Source organism: Podarcis bocagei (genome assembly GCF_964188305.1).
Source record: "Podarcis bocagei genome assembly, chromosome: 6".
In the NCBI taxonomy this organism is placed as follows: Eukaryota; Metazoa; Chordata; class Lepidosauria; order Squamata; family Lacertidae; genus Podarcis; species Podarcis bocagei.
This window is the reverse complement of record NC_138130.1, coordinates 92,170,519-92,192,275: the sequence shown is the minus strand read 5'-3', so window position 1 is coordinate 92,192,275 and position 21,757 is coordinate 92,170,519. Positions and strand designations below refer to the sequence as shown.

The 21,757-nt window shown below is 49.5% G+C and overlaps 1 protein-coding gene across 11 annotated transcripts in view; it reads left to right on the top strand.

Moving 5' to 3' along the window:
- The window catches only part of FAT3 (FAT atypical cadherin 3), a 745,081-nt gene that overhangs the window by 455,922 nt on the left and 267,402 nt on the right, over positions 1 to 21,757 (top strand). For 5 of the 11 annotated variants that reach the window (XM_081197246.1, XM_081197240.1, XM_081197248.1 and 2 more), the window contains 2 exons: positions 2,439 to 2,474; positions 3,172 to 9,126. In XM_081197246.1, the coding sequence (XP_081053372.1) occupies positions 2,439 to 2,474; positions 3,172 to 3,797 (662 nt within the window). In that variant the 3' untranslated portion in view covers positions 3,798 to 9,126. Of the gene's footprint in view, positions 1 to 1,977; positions 2,054 to 2,438; positions 2,475 to 3,171; positions 9,127 to 21,757 lie in introns of those variants that run through there. The other 6 variants (XM_081197247.1, XM_081197244.1, XM_081197241.1 and 3 more) reach the window with 3 other exon arrangements.

Below are 21,757 nucleotides of genomic sequence, written 5' to 3'. Positions count from 1 at the left end.
TAAGGAGAGCCTTTAAATGATAATCACAGGAGACGTGGTCCAAACATATCACAAAATGCTATCTTCTGAAAGGATCCCATGCTTCACCAAGCTTCTGCAGGGTTAGCGTTCCAGGGGGAAAGTATTTTTCTCCCCAAAATAAATTTCACTGCAGTTCTGCCCCAAAGACTGCTCCATACCTTCTTTTTAAAAAACAATAAAAAGTAAACTTCTGGGCTCCATAGTTGAAAAACGTAGGGTTGCTTCCACCTAAGTTTTGTTAAGAGTAGAAATGAATTATCATGTCCATTGATTTCAGAAGGTTTGCCCTGAACAATTCGTTCAGGTCATATCTCCCGATAATAATAAAAAAAGTCCTATTAGGGCTGCATCATAACTACCCTTTTCTCCAAAAGGACAGCCTACTTTCTGGCTTCTTTCCATCCTATGCCTTTAAATCCCTCTTGCTGTTAACCTATTGTGATAGGGTTGCCATATTCCAAACAGTGAAAGTCCGGACAGAAATATTGTTGCGCCTTTTTTTCTTTTTCTTTTTTTTGGCAAAGTTGTTGAGCTTTTCTAATTTTGCTCAAGGCTGTTGGGCTGCCATGCGTTCGGATTCTCCCAGATGTTTTGCCGGTTTTCGCCCAGACACTGTTGCCAACGGCAGAATGGCAACCCTATATTGGGATATGATGTGCTTATTTGCATTCCTGCAGAAAACACTGCACAACTCAGCAGTACAGAACAAGCTAATCATAATAATAATTTATTATTTATACCCCGCCCATCTGGCTGGGCTTTCCCAGCCACTCTGGGTGGCTTCAAACAAAATATTAAAATACAGTAATGCATCAAACGTTAAAAGCTTCCCTAAACAGGGCTGCCTTCAGATGTCTTCCTAAAGTCAGATAGTTGTTCTTCTCTTTGACATCTGGTGGGAGGGCGTTCCACAGGGCAGATGCCTCTACCAAGAAGGCCCTCTGCCTGGTTCCCTGTAACTTGGCTTCTCGCAGTGAGGGAACCGCCAGAGATCCCTTGGCGCTGGACCTCAGTGTCCGGGTAGAACGATGGGGATGGAGACTCTCCAGATATACTGGACCGAGGCCGTTTAGGGCTTTAAAGGTCAGCACCAACACTTTGAATTGTGCTCGGAAACGTAGTTTGAATGTGAAAGGTCCCAGGTTCAATCCCTGCCACCTCTAGGTAGGCTAAGAAAGACCACTGCCTGAAAGAAAGCTTGGAGAGATGCAATCTGCTACTATGGGCTCATCCAGTCTTCTTTTCGTCCATGTTTCTAGGCATACATCTGGGCTTTAGAGCTCTTCTTTCCAAGCTGTGTCTTTGGTTTTTTGTCCCAGTGCTTTCCCTGGGAAAACCCACCTTTTACCACTGAAGCAGAGCGAACGGCAGTCGGCTTTTCTGCGGATTGTTGTTTGCTCCGATTCAAGGTTTTCCTGGGTAAAGCATGGGGACGAACAAAAACAAACCTCCCAGACACAGAGCTTTCAAGTGCCTGGAATGTGTGGTGCAAAAGGAAGTCTGCATGAGCCCTAAGGCTAGATAACAACAACCTGGGCCAGCAGTCGGACTTGGTATTTGGAGCCACCAAGATAGTGGGGTGGATTCTGGGGACCTCCCTCACACCCTACCACTTACTGGGGTGGCAGCAAAGTTGGCACAGTGTAGATGCACCAGTGGAAGCAAGGGATTGGCTCCACCAAAGTGCCCGCATGGCCCTGAGGTTGCTGCCACCTGCCTTGCTCCATCCCAGCAAGTAACAGTGACTTCGGTGTTGGGAGCACAGCAGCACCCCACCATGGTGGCTTATCCTTAGCAGACCCTAAGATAAAGGCAGAGAAGGAACCAGGCTGTTTGCTTCCCCCGGCCTCGTTCCACGCTCCCTATGGAAAGTCTCCTCTTTCTAGCTAGGAGAGGGCTCTGTCGTATTTGCTTCCGGTGGCCCAATTGACTGCCTTTCTATTCTGTTCTGTTCAGGTTGTTATACCGTGCCTCTCACCGTGGTATCTGAGCGTACTTGGGCCCAGATTTGTTTGAACCGGCCCTGAGAATGGTAGATTCTTATTTTTTTTCTGTTTCACAGTGAGCAAGAGAGAGATAAAACATACATCGCAAATTTTTAGAGAGAGGGGGAAAACTGCATATGGTTTTTTTGTTTGTGTTAAAGCTATGTGCTTGAGTCAGCTTTGCATGTTTAATTCAGATAACTATAGTCGTAATGATTAGACGTAAAGCGATTGTGTCGATTGACTTCTGCCTAGAAAAATCAGATTTATTTGCTTTTTAAAAAGATAAACCTTAAACTGAAGCTTTGCTTAAAAGCACTTTTCATAATACTTTTCAGTCAGATGTGTTTTAGAAGCAATGTGAGATTTTTCTGCAATGTGCAGGCCTGAGAGTTTCCAGTGTTGCTTTTTCTCCCACTTTGCATTTAACAGTGACTGATATGGATCAAGGACAGAACTACAACAGAGGTGACGCATACCTGCTTGCTGCAATTCGTGGGAATGTGGAGGGGGGGTCTCAAAGGCTGGTGTTTTAACACATTACTAATACACTCAGTTCGGCCTTCACCTTTTAGATCAAGCTATGCCCATGTTCTGCATGTCTGAGCATGTATATATTTTGGGTGCCCAAGGCGGGGGAGGGGTGGCATTTTGTTTTAATTTTTCTTCCAGGGATTTGTTGGTTCTTTTTCATCTCCGCCTATTTATTTTGTGTGCCTGTGTAATTTTGCTTTCCCTCCCCAGACCAAGATCTTGGAAAAGAATGCAGCAGCAAGAGCATGCTGACTTCTATTAATGTATATATTTGCGTTCTGCGCTAACAGTTTGATGCTCACCTCCCATGCGTGGAACCTTATGTTGGGTTTTCAGCATTTTTTATTTTATTTCTCAGACTCTTCCTTTCTAACATAAACTTGGCTGTGTTGCATTGGTTGTCGTCGTGACGTTATATCGCTTCTCTCCACTTGGGCCAAAGCATGGTTGGCCAGGGTTTTAAAAAGCAAAACAACGGTGATGCATGCCAGCTATTTTTTTGCATATACAGCTTCATTATGCTCGGACGCAGTGGGGATTTGTTTCATGCCGGGTGCATGCCATTGACTGCCTCTCTTCCAAGACTTAACGCCTCCCTCCCCATTCACTGTGGGTTTGCTTCCTTCCACAGCTTATCACTGGGACACCTCTGATTGGATGCCGAGTGCTCGACTATCTGACATTGAGGAGGTGCCCAATTATGAGACAACAGATGGCAGCTCAGTGCATCACGGGAGCACAAGGGAGCTGGAAACAGACTACTACCTTGGCGGCTACGATATTGACAGCGACTACCCTCCGCCACACGATGAGGAGTTTTTAAACCAGGACCAGTTGCCGCCTCCCCTCCCAGAGGATTACCCAGACCAATACGAAGCCCTTCCTTCATCCCAGCCGGTCTCCATGGCTGGCACACTTAGCCCGGATTGCAGGCGACGGCCACAGTTCCATCCGAGCCAGTACCTCCCTCCGCACCAGTTCCCCAACGAGATGGACAATGGCGGGTCTCAGACTGGGAACGAGTTTAGTACTTTTGGCGTTGGCCCAGGACCAAACGCAGAGAACAATAGCCTGGCCAAGAAGCCCTTGTCCTTACACAATTCCCTGGACGCATCGTCGTCTGACGTTTCTATGGGCTGTGGCTTTGATGACTCTGAGGTGGCCATGAGTGACTATGAAAGCATTGAGGAGCTGCGCCTTGACCACCACCACGTTCACATTCCATTTGTGGAGACCCACCACCAGACCCAAGTGTGAAGGAGCCTCTTTTGTTGACGTTGTTTCTGTCATTTGGTCCCATTCATAGCATTAACTGTCAAGAAGGCTTTCTTTTCACTGAGAAAAAAAATAAATAGATCTGTATATGGGGCAAAGTGGAAATATAGCATAACCCATTTTTAACCCTGTCAAGAAATCCGTGGTGACCATGTGCAAGGAGAGAGCAAATGGTTGCCTCCCAAAATTGGTAGCTGGAAAAGGCTCTCGATCCCTTGGAGTTGACGTTGTTTGTTTGTTGCCAAGCATAGAGGTTCTCCGTTGTGTGGTGGCAGACTGAATTCTCCTCCAACCAGCTTTGTGGGGGATCACGCTATTAAAAGTGTTACAAGGCTGAAGCACTTGCAGTATTCAAGAAAAGCTGAACCTCGTTTCCTGGGTCCTAGAACTGTGGCTGCATGGGTCAAACTTTGGTGAAGTGAGAAATAAGGGTGAATTAGGTGCCAAGGCTGCTTCTGCTGCTGCACAAAGTAAATCTGAATTTTAAGGAGGGGAAAGGGACATCCTTTCCAAACCAACAGTCCATAATCAGATCCCTTTCTGCCATGTTATGGATGTAGTTAAAGTGTCTGCATTTGTATTCTAAGAGTTGTTTCCAGTTTTAGCCCCACGCAGGGTAGACTTAAGCATCTAAGTTAGCTGTGTCTGTTAATTTCAGTGGATCTGATCTGCAGGTCGTAGTTATTCCTCCAGCCCCAAAGCAAGAGGGGATTGAGAGATACTTTGGCACCATCTTGAGACACTGAGTGGCGGGGCATCCCATCTGCTGCAAACCATGTGGAATCTGCAACAATCACTGCATGCTCTCAGTTGAATCCAGTGGGTCACTGTGCCTCGGCTTGTGCACGATGGTGAGCTAACACACTGCCAGACCAACTCCTTAGTAGCAATCGGTGCCTTGATCTCATCAAATGAGCATGAAATGTACTTAAGACCATACTGACCATCCTGTAGTTCCAGGAAAGAAGGAGGATTGGGGCAGCTCATCTTGCAGGAGTAAGCAGCAGCTGCAGAAGAACTCCAGCCACTGCACAGCAGTGAAAGGATTCGGGAGCCCTGCTCTCCTTCGCACTTGGCCACTCTGCTGAGAGGCGCTCCAAGGACACAGGATTTGCAGTTCTTTAAGGAACTCTGCTGAAGAGCTGCTTCTGCATCCCACACGTGGTTTGTGCAAAAAAACTCCCAAGGCATCCACACTATTTTTACTTACTTATTTATTTTGGTGTGTTCGGTCCCTCACGGCCCACTGTAGGCTTTTTGGGATTCATCACCACTTTTTGTTCATCCACTTGCTCTCTTTTAAAAAAATAATAATAGAAGATTGTGGCGGTCTGGGGAAGTGTTCCCCAGCCATATTTGCATCCCCGGCTTTAATGCTGCAAAAAGGGAAAGGGGTTGCCGTCTCTTAAAATAATTTTTATTTATTTTATTTTGCCTTTTTACAGTTTAAAGGTGGGAGGGGAAGCCACTCTCCCTTTACTAAGAGAATTCAGCCAGCCAGGAAGGGTACGGAATGAATAAATCATTCCCCCTGGAGTGGAGTCACGGATGAATAGATGCCCTAACAGGTTTTTCATGGCCCTGCCTTATCCAAGTTCCCCGTCAACACGACGTTAAATGAGTGTTCCCAGTGCTTCCCTTCCATGAACTGGGTTTTTTCCCCTTTCTTCTTTTCTGCTGACTGAACCGAATTTCATCGTTTCAGCTTTCATTAAGCTAATCAGCAGCCAGTTCTTTCTGCCACGAGAAATATTGTTCATAAGCTGACACCCAGCAGTCAAAATGGTTAAAAGCAACAAGAAGGAATAAACAACACAACCGCCATGTAACACTTTTAATAGCAAAGGGACTCTGAAATCCACATCGTGGAGCTCGTAATTCAATGTTTACTGCCCCTTTCCCCACATTCTCTTAAGAGCATCATCGCAAAGATTTGTACCGCAGCAAACATTCTGGATAGAGCACTGAGACATCTGTTAAAAATGGGGTTTGAGCCAAGGCAAATAGATCACCCATATGAATATTTTGATAAATATAGGCCTGTCCGTACTTCCTGTTAAATTAATGGACATTTTTCTTGGTTTCCCCTCAAGAATATCATGGACGTAACAAATTTGTGATACCTTTGCTTTCTCAGTCCTTCCACCTCCGATGTGTTTTCTGGGAGGGTCGGTGGGTGGGGAAGCGATATTACTTGAACTTCCTGTCTGCCAGTTGTGAAGAAGAAGCTAAATAACAAATTTGTCTCCCAAACTCAAACCAGTTCTTCCAAGCGAGGGGCGGCCAACACTGGCCAAAAGGGTCTGCTGACTCAGAGGTGCTTCCTCGATGGAGAAGCTCGCTAATGTGTGTGTATGTGAATTGTCCTGGTGGGACAGGAGAATTTAACTTCCTTTTTCAATAGCGGGGTGGGCAGTGAGGTGTTCTGCTGTAGTTCGCACCCAGTATGCGTTGGGTCGCTTCAGCTATTGCACGCGTGAACTTTGAACCTTTCTTCGACTGAACCAGTGACATCTGTCCCCCACCACGAAGTAATTGCGAAATAATCCCTACCTGGTTTACACTTCACAGAGGGTGCATTCCAGCTCGTGTTTCCCAGGGGCGCTCAATATCTAGGTTTATTTTTTATTTTTACTGCAACATATCAACAGGGTCACACAGGGAAATAAATTGAAAAGCGGGAACCCCTTAATGCACAAGCAAGAAGATAAACGTCGCTATTCCCTGCACTTGGTGTGTCCCCCGCCTGTTTTTTACAAGTCTTCCGCACAAAGGACTCTAACGCTGCCTAACGTTAGCAGCACGGTGGGAGCCTTGGCTCCTGAGCAGGGAATATCTTCCATTCTTGGACATCCTAAGCTGCCCTCCCCTCTGTGGGAGCCCTGCAGTTTTCGGTCCTTCCCCTTCTTCCCAAAGCCTATGCAGCCAACCATTCTCCTCCCCTCTCTCTTTTTCCTCCAGCTGCTCTCTGCCCCCTCGGCCCATACAGTTGCCCAACTTATGCAAGGGGGAAAGTCCAGCTGTGCAAACCTCAGAAATAATTGTATTCATTAACCCATGCACCATATTTTCATTTAGGCTCTTCCTTAACTCCACACAGACCTGCTAGCATGTTTTCACCCTTAATCCTCCAGGCTAAAAAATAAATAAATCCCTAACAACGTTGGCCACGGTCTAGAAGAAAACATTGTGTGAATCATCATTTCTGCTTCCGATTTGTGTTCGGTTTGGATTAGCGCCAGTGACGTGTGGCAAAGGTTCGTTGTAAGAAAGTTCCATGACTCGATTGAGTCAACTGAATTTGAGCTGGTCTTGCAAGGCTCACAGGCCACATTCGCACTATAATACATTTAAAGCACTATGATACTACTAGAAATGGTCATGGTTTTCCTCCCAAAGAATTCTGGGAGCTGTAGTTTGTCCAAGAGTTGTTAAAGAGATCCCTCTCCCCTCCCAGAGCTATCCTGTTCCTGAGGAGAGGGATTGACTGTTAAACTCCCACTCCAGGAGTTGTAGTTCTGGGAGAGGAACAGGGGCTTCCTCTCAGCACCCTTTTCAAACTACAGCTACCAGAATTCTTTGAAGGAAGCCATTACTATGTAAAGTGGCCGTTTTTTTAATGTGTGGTTTGGATGTGCCCATAGCCTGACTGAGGAAGTAGGATTCTACCCTGAAGCACTTCAGACTCCAGGCAGGGAAAACCACATTTCTGACTTCTCTTCCCTCCATGTAGTAGACTAGGACATCCTGGAGACGTTTTGTGGATTGTATGCTGCCCAGATCTGCTTTCAGTGTTAAAAGATTGTCCCGCTAACAAAAGAGTAAACCAAATCTATCCAAAGAAAAGGATTGCCCACGAGGTATTTGTGACTCCAAACCTCTTTCCGTTCAGGCGGCAGCTCATGGTCTGTCATGATGAATTCATATACTACCAAGGGTCACAGACTTCTGGTTTCCTCGTGGTAAGAATTTGGCATTGCCGTCAAGTTAGTGGGCTGCTTTTATTTAAAGGGAGTTTTCAGATTCTAGAGGGAAAGAATTGTAAGAAGTTTTTGACAGGGCTATCGTATTGAACTGTAGTTTCAAAAAATAGTTTGCGGAAAGAGCTTAAATCAGGAAATGGAGGTGGGAGGCGTGTTCATGATGATGCAACATTTGGTGTTTCTGAAATCATTTTGTAATCACGGTTTTGCCTGTTTGGCACTTGTCCTCACACCCGACATATCTGTAATGCAATTTACTGTAAGCTTGTCCATTGCAGACTGTTATTTTCAGCTTGCTGTTTCCAAGGCTATGCACCAAACAAAAAGGCACTGACGTTGTTGTTACTTCACATGTGAGAGGGGCAACTGGAGAGTACTGCAAATGAAATGATTCCCATCATGTAATTTTTTTTATAAAGCAATAATTTACAAATGTTGTATTACAAGGCCATAACCAAGGTTTGATACCGGCAGTGTTAAGGATAAATTTGAACTGGGTGGTGGAAATTTGAACCCTCACTGTATAGCTAAATCCTGTCATTATCAGAGACCTGGGTTGTTTCCAGAACAATTTTACAAGCCCATAGTAACTGCATTTGGAGAGGGTCGTCTGGGAAATGTAAGGAGTTCTTTTGAAGCACTGTATAAGAAAGATAGTTGTCTTGTAAATTTTACCTGTTGCAAGCAGGCTGGTTTGTAAAAGATGTATGTTTCTGGTGTTTTAAAAAAAAAGTTTATAAAATAATGTACATAATAATTTTGGAATTACCTGGCTTTTGTAGATATTTGATGCCAATCAAGTTGCTTTTAATTTCTTTTTTTCTGTGTTCATTTATGTATTCTGAAGAAACTCATCAATGTCAGATTTAAGGTAATGGAAAAATCAACAAAAAAAAGGTGAATAGGTCGGGGAAACAACACTTCTAAATCACTTCAGAATGTACTGTAACTTTTCTTTGAATCAGCTGTTTCTCATTAACATTTCTCTCAGTTTCTAAGACTGCTTCCTAGTGAACCCCACCCCTTCAGATGAATGGGTCTTTGCACAAATGCTATTACAGACATGTTTTCTAATGCTGTTTCACTTAGGCATTTGAGGTTCCGCCATTATTCCAACTACACAACAACTTTATGCAAAGGGAAGGTTATCACTTCGTGTGATCTGGTCCCTCGTCGGCAAACGCATCGGTCTTTCATATTTGCTGTTGGCAGTATTGTCTTGTGTTATTTTGCTAAAAAAGAAAAAAAAAGACAGAAAAAAAATGTGTACAGGTTTGTAACTGCCAAAATTTAAAACCAGTTTTCAAGTAAAAACAAAAACACATCGAGTTGACTCTTCATTGGCTTTTTCCATTGGGGTGCATTCTCACTGTACAGTACAAGTGAACATGGACTGGCTGGAGGCAGAGGTGTTGTCATAGACACCAGCCGGGGAACCCCCGAGGGAAGAAGGCTCAGAGCTAAGGGATTGGTGGTGGGATGGCGATGAGAGGTCAGAGGGAGCAGACTGGGGGGAGGAGGTGTCAGAAGCTGAAGAGGTAACAGGCTTTAGTGAGCAGGAAGAGGCTGCGGCAGAGAGCAGTCCAGAATCGGAGGCAGAAGAGGAGAGGAGCAGGGCTGAGAGGCAGAGATAAGTCAGGCTGCCAAAGAGGCGCAAACGCCTTCCTCCTGCTGTGACCAGCCTCCCCTCCCTGCTGGTCTCCCAGGACCAGAAGAGGTATGAAGAGGGTGGAGCAAAAACAGACAAAGTGTTGGAGCCTCAGATTGCCTGGGAAGGAAGGCTTGGAGAGCTGTGGGAAATCAGGGACCTTCAGTGCTCACGACTGCCCCATGGGGCCACTTCTACCATGAAGAGTTGGTGCCCTGAGCTACCTTGTTTCTGTGAATAAAGAGCCATCTACAATGAAACTGACCAGCTCCAGGATTTGTCCAGTCTTGTCCCCCCCCCACTCCATGGTTTCTTCCTGAAATGTCTTCAGCCGACCAGCAAAAGAAAGACAAAGGGAAAACTTACATACCTGATCTCTCCTGATCTCTGATTTGTCTGATTTTGCTGTCTCCATTGGGTCACAAAGAGTCCATTGGGTCACACAAGTAAACAACAACAATAGCAAAGCTGTCTCTCTCCCTTCATGTTTTCTGCCTGAAAATGGCTACCGCTGACCAGCAAAGCACAATCACGTCAGGAAGTGGGCAAACCGGCTGTTCAGTATCTGAAGCTGCAGAACATATAGCGAGGGTTGGGCAAAACTATTTTATGTTCAGATAAGTGAATTTTTGCATTTCGGGCGGGCAGATTGTGGGACCTGCATGTATATAGAAACCTCTGGCTTCTACATGACTGTAGCCTCTTGTACAAAGGTAAGGTTCACTTTTGCCTCTGGCTATGCCCGCCATTGACAGAAGCCCTGTAGATTTGCCCTCAAACTTCCTGATGGAATAGTTCTCAATTCCTGCATCCTAGGGTCAATAGGGAGGTGGACAAGCATTGGCTCTCTTGTTCTCCTGACTGCCCAAGGCTCATTTTATATGTGTGTGTGTGTGTGTGTGTGCAGTAGGAGGAGCCCTTACCTGCCATGTCCCAGATTTTGCTCCTCTCTTGGAATATAGCCACTCACACTTTGCCAGTCATTCAGCCAGTCTCCCAGTTACTCAGTCTTTCACTGAGTAGCCACACAGCTACTGACCCATCAACACACTCAGCTGCTCCCTTTTTGAGCCATTCAGCTAAGCTGCCAAACATTCATTTTGCCACTCACTCAGCCACTCGGCAGATATGTCTTCATGATATATGGTTTATTTGCACATATATGCAATCGGAGCCTACGACGGAGGTGTTCACAGTATTAACACCCCAAGAGGGTCTTGCTTCTCCCATGGATTTCAGTAGAAATCGAGCATCATACTCTATTTCTGGCTTCTATCTACTTGGAGCTCACACACCTCAGGTCTCAGCTCTGCCCTTTGTCTTTTTAACTACCAATAAGTTTTCACCCGGCACAGGTCCACTTCCTTTGTTCCCTTAACACCCAATCACTTCACCAGGAAGCCAGCTTTGAATCCTTGATTATATTTTAACACTTGCTGGATCCAGGAAGTAGAAGGGTCTTGTCATTCAGCCTATTCCCTGCCACCCCAATTCATAACAATATTATTCGGAAAGGTGCACTCGAAGCTACTTACAAAAGCAAGCATTAAAAACCAGCATCAAGCAAGAAAGGGAGCAATATAAAAGGGCTTACCAATACTATGTGTAGCAGCACGCATCCAATATTGTTGCTGTCCACCCTAGCTCTCCCTTCTCTTCAAGGTCTTGGCTCCTGCTCAGCAGCCTTGCATAGGTCCAGTCATTTCGACAGGTTTACTCTGAGTAGCAAAGCAATGGCTACAGCCCTAGGTGTTTGATCCAAATGAAATTATGCACACTGCAAAGTATGCCGGAAAGAAAATAGAATAACGGATGTTCCGGGAGCACAAATGCACAATTTAAGCAACATGTCTCTGGCTGAATTAAATTCCTTCCAGTAGCACCTTAAAGACCAACTAAGTTAGTTCTTGGTATGAGCTTTCGTGTGCATGCACACTTCTTCAGATACACTGAAACAGAAGTTGCCAGATCCTTATATATAGTGAGAAGGTGGGGAGGGGTGTTACTCAGAAGGGTGGTGGGAATGGGAGATAGGCAGATAGCTGAGAGAGCCTGTTGACGACTCTTAACGTAATAGGTCTTACAGGAAAAGGCAAGGGGTGGGAAGGTGAGAAATGGTTTAGTCATGTATAGTGAGATAAGAATCCAATGTCTTTGTTCAGCCCAGGTCTTTCCATGGTTTTAAGTTTGGTAATGAGTTGTAATTCAGCAGCTTCTCTTTCCAGTCTATTTCTGAAATTCCTTTGTAGTAAAACAGCTACTTTGAGATCTTGTATAGAATGTCCTGGGAGATTGAAGTGTTCTCCTACTGGTTTCTCTGTTTTGTGATTCTTGATGTCAGATTTATGTCCGTTTATTCTTTGGCGTAAGGTTTGGCCTGTTTGTCCAATATAGAGAGCTGAAGGACACTGTTGGCATTTGATGGCATACACAATGTTAGACGATGAGCAATTAAATAGTCCCGAGATGGTATGTATGATGTTGTTGGGGCCAGTAATGGTGTTGTCCGGGTGTATGTGGCAGCAAAGTTGGCATCTGGGTTTATTGCAGGCTCTGGTGCCAGTGTCTGTGTTAAGTCTGGTTGTAGTATTATTGTGGGTTAGGAGTTGTTTAAGATTGGGTGGCTGTCTGTAGGCAATGAAAGGTCTTCCTCCCAGAGCTTGAGAAAGAGAACTGTCATTGTCCAGGAGAGGTTGTAGATCTCTGATGATGCGTTGTACTGTTTTAACTTGGGAGCTGTATGTGATGACTAGAGGTGTTCTGTTATTTTCTTTTTTGGGTCTGTCTTGCAGCAAGTTCTCTCTGGGTATCAGTCTGGCTCTGTTGATCTGTTGTCTAACTTCATCTGCTGGGTATTTTAGTTCTGAGAAGGTTTGCTGTAGATCTCTTAGGTGAGAGTCTCTGTCTGTAGAATTGGAACAGATGCGGCTGTAACGTAGTGCCTGGCTATATACAATGGACTGTTTGGTATGTTTGGGATGGTAGCTAGAGGCATGTAGATATGTTTGTCGGTCAGTTGGTTTGCGGTATAAGGTGGTGTCTATGCGCCCATCCTGTATTTTTATAGTAGTGTCCAAAAAATGTATTTCTTGCATAGATTGCATAGACAAGAACTAACTTAGTTGGTCTTTAAGGTGCTACTGGAATGAATTTTTTTATTTTGACTATGGCAGACCAACACGGCTACCTATCTACTACTGGAACGCTGAATTAAATATTAGTCTTATAATTACTTCTGTGGTTGGAAGTTCAATCAATACCCTGCTATCGATTTGGAGCATTGTCATTAATAATAAAAGAAAGCTGTGCTGTGGTGCTGTTGCCTGGAGCACAGCTGTCTCTCAGGAGGAGCTGGGTAATTATGTTTGAGTTGCTAAATGATCTACATGGAGAAAAACTCAGCCCCCTTCCTCTGAGACCATGTGTGAAAGTTATGTGAGGCATGGAAGAAAAGGTGAGCAAAGAAAAGAGGTTTTGCAAGACCAGAACCCAGGTCTGTTCTGGAATGCTGAATGTTGGGAGATTCAGGAATGCTGAATGTTGGGAGATTCAAGGGGGCTTCCAGTCCCTGGCAGCCTGGAACAATCATCGCACTGGGCCACAGCAGCCGGTAAATGGGGCCAGAGCCAAATGTAGGTGGAGCCAGACCCAAGGAGGAGGTGCAGAGATGAAGGAAGATAGTACGTAGGGAAGATGAAAAGGTGGAGAATTTGAAGGAATGGGGAAAGCAGACATGGACAAGTTGAGATACTACTGAGAGCATCACTCTGGGATGATCTGTTAAGATGGAGAGTGTAGAATCAGAGACCTGTAGAGCTAAACGGCCTTGGTCCAGTATACCTGAAGGAGCGTCTCCACCTCCATCATTTTGCCCAGACAGTGAGGTCCAGCTCTGAGGGCCTTCTGGTGGTTCCCTCACTCTGAGAAGCCAAGTTACAGGCAACCAGGCAGAGGGCCTTCTCAGTAGTGGCTCCCGCCCTGTGGAACGCCCTCCCACCAGATGTCAAAGAGAACAACAACTACTAGAAGACATCTGAAGGCAGCCTTTAATGTTTAATAGACTACTGTATTTTAATATTCTGTTGAAAGCCGCCCAGAGTGACTGGGGAAACCCAGCCAGATGGGTGGGGTATAATAATAATAATAATAATAATAATAATAATAATAATAATAATAATAATAATAGGTCCAAGCGTGTGCAATGCAGGAATCTCAAATAAATCATACATGACTGATGACTATCAAACCTCTGCTTAAAAACCTCCCAGGAAGGAGTGTCCACCACTTCTCATTGAAGTCTGTTCCACCAGAAGACACTTAACTGATCACCACCTATCGACTATATATTATACGAATCTGCTTACTGTTTGACAGTATCGTTTAGACCAGTGTTTCCCAACCGGTGTTCCGCGGCACACTAGTGTGCCGTGAGACACCGGCTGGTGTGCCGTGGGAGGGAGGCGGGCGAGAGGCGGCGGCGAGAGGCGGCGGCGGCGAGGATCCGCGTCGAGCCGGGGGCGGCTCCGCGGTGGTGGTGCCGAGCGGCGGGGCAGCGCGCGCAAAAGGGAGGAGCGCGAGACAGCGGAGGAGGAGGAGGCCGGCATGTCCGGGCAGCAGCAGCAACAGCAGCAGCAGCAACTCCCGGCGACGGCTCCTCCTCCGCCCGCTATCGCAGCCGCCGCCGCCTCAGCTGCCGCCGCCGCCTCAGCTGCCCTCGCTCTGCTGCCTCCTCCCACCCCGGCAAGGGGGAGGGAAAAAACGTTCACTTTTGTGCGTCCCTCCCGGCGTGACGCTGCGCGCTGATGTCACGGGGCGGGGCTTTAATGGTGGTGTGCCGCGAGATTTTTTTCCGGTAAGCAGGTGTGCCGTTGCCCAAAAACGTTTGGGAAACACTGGTTTAGACTGTATGTGCATGGAATGTTTCTTGGGGTGGGGGGTATATATGGGGGTTGTTGGTTATAAGCATCTTCAGAAACTGAAAAGTATTAAAAGAAGAAGAAGAGGCGGCTAGCTTCTGAAATTACCACACTGCTGACTAAACATGCATTTTGAAACAGCAGAGGTCCCCTTTGGAGGGCGATTTTGAAGGACTAAAACCTTTCTTTGAGCTTTGTTGTATTTATTTTTTAAAAATGAAGCAGTATATAAATTTTATGAAATAAATTGTCAGGGATTTAGGAGCAGAGGCAAGGCCAAGGGAGGAAACAGAGAGCGAAGGGGAGGAGGCAGAAGAAAAGATGAGTGATGACGACGACCCGAGATCTCCTAGTCTTTCCAGTGAATCAGAGGATTCACAGAAAGGAGCACCAGTGGCCAGGGCAAGGGGGGAGTCTAGGGGGGCACCCCAGGAAGATAGAGCCAGAGGGGACTCAGGGGAGAGCAGTTGGAAATCGGGACCAGCGTCACCGCCAGGGAGCAGGGAAGAAGAAGGGAGCCAGGGGGCAAGCGCTGGCAGCTCACCACAGGAGGGAGGGCATGAGTCAGGAGTGGCCACACCTCCATCGGGGAGCGAAGAAACGGTTAAGAGGAAAGTGGAAGGTTGGGCGCGCGCGCCAAGTTCAAATGCAGAGGAAAGCGGCGCAGTAAGCAGCCCGGAAAGGGAACCAGGTCCTAAAGCCCGGCGCAAGGAGGCAGGAGGGTCCGGGTCAGCGTCAGAAGAATCCAGGAAGGAAGAAACCCCGGGGGGTAGAGGGACCCAGAGGAGGACAGTCAGGCGGAAAAGGTGGAGCAGGGCTAGGATATTAAGTTGGTGCACAAGGGGCGGAGACTCAGACGGAGCTTCGCCGATCTAGCTACTAGACGTAGAGTTGCGCGCAGCAGCGTGAGAATGGAAACTGCAATTCAATAAAGACTTTTACTTAATGATCGCTGGCTAGCGTGATCCTCTGTGAGCTAGGATCTTCAAGCAGCTCTGACAGTAAGCTCCGTCTCACTCAATTGTGGGCATCTACAACCTCGAGGAGGGGAGAGAAGCAGGTGCCCACTAGCGAGCTCACGAACGGCAGACGACATGACGGCTGAGCAGCAGATAGAGGAACTCAGAAAAGCAGTGGCACAACTGAATGCCGAGGCTCTCGCATCCAGGAAGAGAGAGGAGGAGGCAGCTGCCGCCTGCAGGGATCTCCAGGTCAGGTTAGATGTGCTGACAAAGCAGACACCCCGGCAGGAGGGAATTGGGTTGGCGAGACGCACAGGCGGGCTGGTCTCTCACTTCGATGGGAACCTGCAACAGTATCCCAACTTTAGAGCAGACGTACTGTGCGCACTGCAACTGCTGCATAAAGACTTTAGAGATGAGCAAGAGAGAGTGGGATTCATCATGTCTCATTTGCATGGGGATGCTAAAGCATGGCTACGCAATTTATGGAGAGATAAGGATCCGGCGCTCCAGAATGCAGATGCCTTTATTAAAGCGATGGATGGGTGTTTTTTATCAAGCATTGACGTGGATCTTGCCCGGAAGGAGGTGCATGGGCTAAGACAAGGGAGGGCCAGCGTCAGGCAGTACCATGCCCGATTTTTCGCCTTGGTCAGTGCCCTGGAATGGGACAGAGATTCGGCCCCTGTAAGAGACCTCTTTTGGGAGGGGTTGCACAGCTCGATTAAAGATGAGATCGCGAGGGGGGAGAGACCCCGAACCACCCAGGAGGTCGTTCAGAGGGCACTGGCAGTGGGGGTGAGGCTGGAAGAACGCCCGTGGAGCAGGGACGAAGGGCGTGGAGGGCGCGAACCAGCCAGGGGCCCCTCCTTCCTTCCCAGAGAAGCAGCGCGGGCGCAATCCACGCCTCCGCCAGGAGGAGGAGCCGAACCTATGGAGGTTGGAGGTGCAAGGGCTCAGTCAGCAACCAGAGCCCTAGCACCGGCAGCAGTGAAAGCGAAGCCTCCTAGAGGGAACAGGAAGTGTTACGTCTGTGAGGAGCCAGGGCATATGGCGAAAGAGTGTCCCCAGAGGCTCCACAAGCTCACTGCAGCCTCGGCAATGGTGACTGCAGCAACGCAGCAAGGAGGAACACAGCAGGGAAACGAAGCAGTCTGGCTGGAGGAAGAGGCCCTGGGGCCCAGCCAGACGTGTTAGTGCCGCAGTCCCCAGAGATTTTACAGCCCGTGAACCCCCTCCCGCCCAAACCAGTGGTGAGGCTCACCGCATCTCTCCAGCTGCCCAATGGAATCACCATGGACGTGCCCATCACAGTGGACTCGGGCAGCAACGCGGACTTTATAGGGCAGGACTTTGTCGACAAGCACGCTATACAGTTGCTGCCGGCCACACTGCCCCTGCAGGTTGTCACGGTGGATGGCAGGGAGTTGCTAGGGGGGCAAGTGGTGAAGCAGACGCCGCCAATGGCGATGCGACTTGGGAATCACAAAGAAATCATCAGCTTCAATGTCACTCAACTATCGGATATGCCCATTGTATTGGGAATGAGTTGGCTGGACAAGCACAGCCCAACGCTGGCTTGGTACCAGAGGCAGCTGGTCTTCGGCTCTTCCTTTTGTGCTGAACACTGCATCATGCACCGGCAGGAAGGAGAGGAAGAGGAGTCACAGCTGCTGCTAGGCACGCTGCAGGCGATTCCCCACAAGTACGCAGAATTTTTGGAAGTTTTCTGCGAGAAGGAGGCGGACAGGCTACCCCCTCACAGACCATATGACTGCAAAATTGACCTGCTGCCGGGGGCGGCGCTGCCTAAAGGGAAACTGTATTCCATGTCGGAGGACGAGCTGCAGGAACTCAAAGAGTTCATCGATCATAATTTGGAGCGCGGTTTCATCCGAGAGTCCAAGGCAGCGGGGGGCAGTCCTGTATTCTTTGTTAAAAAGCGAGACACGCCCCAAAAAAGACTGGTCGTGGACTATCGCATTTTAAACAGTGTGACCAAGCCGTCGGACTTCCCCATGCCCCGAATCGACGACCTCCTGGCGAAGGTGCGGAAGGGAAAAGTGTTCACCAAATTAGACCTGCGAGGGGCGTACAACCTCATTCGCATGCGGGAGGGGGATGAGTGGAAGACGGCCATGTTCACGCCACTGGGTACCTACGAATACAGAGTTATGCCTTTTGGACTGCAAAATGGCTCCCACGTTTTTCAAGCTTTCATGCATCACGTGTTGGCGGGACTTCTCTACAAGACGTGCGTCTGTTTCTTAGATGACATCCTGATCTTTTCGGAATCGCAGCAGGAGCATGACAGGCACGTCAAGGAAGTGCTGACCAGACTAAAGCAACATAGGCTCTACGCCAAGCTGGAGAAGTGCCAATTCGACGTGACGGAGGTGGATTTTCTGGGCTACAAGTTGTCTGACAAGGGGCTCGCCATGGACAGCGCCAAGGTTCGAGCGGTATTGGACTGGAAGAGCCCACGCAACCGGAAAGAGGTCCAAAGGTTTGTCGGCTTTGCGAACTTCTATCGCAAGTTTATCAAGGGCTTCGCTATGCAGACAGCGGCCATCACAGACACGCTTAGCTCCAAGAAAAAGAAGTTCGTTTGGACGGAGGAGGCGGAGCAGTCCTTTCAGGCACTCAAGCGTCTCTTCGCGTCGGAAGAGCAGCTGCTTCACGTCAACCCCAGCAGGCCGATGAGGGTGGAGACAGACGCCTCGGACAGAGCCGTGGGGGCGGTCCTGCTGCAAAAGGACCAGCAGGGGGTGTGGCGACCGGGAGCGTTTTACTCCAGGAAGCTCAGCAAGTCCGAGCAGAACTACACCATCTGGGACAGGGAGTTGCTGGCCATTCATGCAGCGTTCAAAGCGTGGCGGCACTTCCTGATCGGCGCCAAGCACACGGTGCAGGTTTGCACGGACCACAAGAATCTGGAGCACTGGCGCACGGCACAGTTCCTAAACCAGAGGCAGATACGCTGGGCTGAGTTTTTTGCGAACTTCGACTTCCGCATAGAGTATGTCCCGGGGGACACTAACATCATGGCGGACGCCCTCTCCCGTAAGCCACAGTATCTGGAGGACGCAACGCCAGCGGCAGCCATGCACATCTTCGCACCAACAGTATGGGCGTGCGCCGCGACCACCGTGGACCTGGAGGCGGTGCGACGAGCGTTGCAGGATGACTCCTTCGCGCAAGCAAAGATGGCAGAGGTGCAAAGGGGCAAGGCTGTGGCCGACGGTTTCCAGCTACGAGATGGATTGCTCATCCGTAAAGGGGCCATCTACGTGCCGGGAGACGACCTTCGCGCCAAGGTGCTGCAGCAGCTGCACGACGCGCCCACGGCCGGGCACTTTGGCAAGGAGAAGACGGTGGAATTAGTAGCCAGGGATTTCTGGTGGCCTGGAATGAGAGGGGAGGTCGCAGACTACGTGGCGAGGTGTGACACCTGCCAGAGGGCCAAACCAGTGCACAGACCGCCGGCCGGACTGTTGGAACCGCTGCAAACTCCGGTCGAACCTTGGGAAAGGGTGGCTCTGGACTTTGTCACAGATCTGCCCAGCTCGAGGGGCAAGACGGCAGTGCTGGTGGTGGTGGACCTGTTTTCCAAGATGGCCCATTTCATTCCGTGTGCTAAGGTGGCCACGGCGGAGCAAACCGCCAAACTGTTCATAGACCACGTGTTCAAGGTTCACGGTCTGCCACGGTCTATTCTGTCCGACCGCGGGCGGCAGTTCATCTCGAATTTCTGGCAGAAGCTGATGGGCTTCCTGAACGTCAAGATCAACCTGGCGTCGGCGAGACACCCGCAGACCAACGGGCAAGCGGAGCGGGTCAATGCCATCATGCAGCAGTACCTGAGATGCTATGCGAATCAACAGCCTGCGACGTGGGTGGATTACCTGCCGCTTGCCGAGTTCGCCTACAACAACACGAAGCACGTGTCCACGGGGGTCACGCCGTTCTTCGCCAACAACGGGAGGCACCCCAGAACCTTCCCGGGACTGGAAAGAATGGGGGAGGGGGAGCCGCAGACGGCAGATGCGTTCGCGTCGGAGCTGCAGGAAGTCCACGATCAGCTGAGGCGCCACCTGGAGCTGGCCAAACACGCATACAAGGTACAAGCGGACAGACACAGAAGGGTTGGCGAAGAGCTCCACGTGGGAGACTGGGTCTGGTTAGCAGCCCACGCAGTGCCGGCCAGGTCGTTGGCCAAGAAGAAACTAGGGCATAAACAACTGGGGCCCTACCAAGTCGAAGAGCAGGTCAACCCGGTAGCTTTCAGACTGGCACTTCCGGAGGGTTCCAGAATGCATCCGGTGTTCCACAGATCGGTGCTCACTCCCTACAAGGCACCGCACAGGTTCCAGGAACCCGGAACGGCGCCGAGTCCGGTCAGAGACAGAACAGGGCACGCGGGAGTGGCACAGAAGGAGCGCATCAACGAAGTCACGGAGATTTTGGACTCCAGATGGGGGGAAGAGGGGGTAGAATACTTTCTCGCCAAGGAGGGCACCCCGGCCAGTGCGAACAGCTGGGTGCCGGGCTACGCCTTGGACGAACCTCTACTCAAAGACGAGTTTCATGCCCTCTTCCCACATAGACCTATGCCAGCAGACTTTTTCGACGACTGGCTTTTCACGCCCACGCTTTCGGCCAGCACTTTCCGGGGGTTCGACTCGGAAGAGGACCCGACACAAGACGTCCGTTCCCCGGAGGGGTCACCCTCGGGATCTGCATCAGAACCCTCGTATTGGTGGGACGATAGACCAGAGGAGCAGTTCCGCAGAAGGTGGCTGGAAGGCCCAGGACGAGCAACGCCGCCAGGAGGAAGTGAGGGAGAAACGGACATGGACGTTTTCGGGGACGACCCTGGTTTCGAGCACGGCGGCACAGAGATGGAAGCGGAGGTGACCGTCGTCGACGAGAGCAGGGAGGAAGACCCGCGAGACTTCAGATGGAGGCCCGCCACGGGAAGCGAACGATATCCGACGTTCGTCCCTTTGCAACAGCAGCACCCAGCTCCAGCACCGGAAGGAGGGGAGGGGGGAATGGGGGGCTTCGAGGGGGGGATGGATGTCAGGGATTTAGGAGCAGAGGCAAGGCCAAGGGAGGAAACAGAGAGCGAAGGGGAGGAGGCAGAAGAAAAGATGAGTGATGACGACGACCCGAGATCTCCTAGTCTTTCCAGTGAATCAGAGGATTCACAGAAAGGAGCACCAGTGGCCAGGGCAAGGGGGGAGTCTAGGGGGGCACCCCAGGAAGATAGAGCCAGAGGGGACTCAGGGGAGAGCAGTTGGAAATCGGGACCAGCGTCACCGCCAGGGAGCAGGGAAGAAGAAGGGAGCCAGGGGGCAAGCGCTGGCAGCTCACCACAGGAGGGAGGGCATGAGTCAGGAGTGGCCACACCTCCATCGGGGAGCGAAGAAACGGTTAAGAGGAAAGTGGAAGGTTGGGCGCGCGCGCCAAGTTCAAATGCAGAGGAAGGCGGCGCAGTAAGCAGCCCGGAAAGGGAACCAGGTCCTAAAGCCCGGCGCAAGGAGGCAGGAGGGTCCGGGTCAGCGTCAGAAGAATCCAGGAAGGAAGAAACCCCGGGGGGTAGAGGGACCCAGAGGAGGACAGTCAGGCGGAAAAGGTGGAGCAGGGCTAGGATATTAAGTTGGTGCACAAGGGGCGGAGACTCAGACGGAGCTTCGCCGATCTAGCTACTAGACGTAGAGTTGCGCGCAGCAGCGTGAGAATGGAAACTGCAATTCAATAAAGACTTTTACTTAATGATCGCTGGCTAGCGTGATCCTCTGTGAGCTAGGATCTTCAAGCAGCTCTGACATAAATGAATTAATTAAATGGCACATTGTGTCAGAGACTAGCAGAAGGATGTCGACTGTGCATCAGGGGAAGGGGAACGAGCCTGAGTCGGGAGCAGGGGGTGAGTGATTTGTGGGGATCTGTACCACTCAGGAGGCAAGATTCCGACGCTGGGGAAGCTTCAGAGCTAGAGGAAGAAGCAGGAGAGGCAAGTGAATGGACAGGTACTTCCCCACAATCTCCTGCACCGCTGTCTCCCAGATCCAGGAGAGAGTTGAAGCGGGAAGAGCAGAGGAAGTTTCCACACGGGCGTAGTCTCTGGCTGCGTGCGCACTGAAACTACCCTGAAGTTGGTTTGAGAGAAACACTACGAGAAGCGTTTCCTTTTAAGACCAGTTTGACTTTGGGTGGGGAGAAGGAAATAATGCCACATGGTGGCAGTGTTGGACAAGAAATGTCTCAGTACTGTTCTCTGCTCGGGCAATGCCAAATCTTTTAGGAGCGCATCATAGTATTGCAGAGCTGGAAGGAATCCCAACCTGGTTCCCCCTGGGTGTTTAGGAACCCCTGGGATACTGGTGGCAAAACTGGCTCCAGGTTTTGAAGGGATCTTGGACTGTGA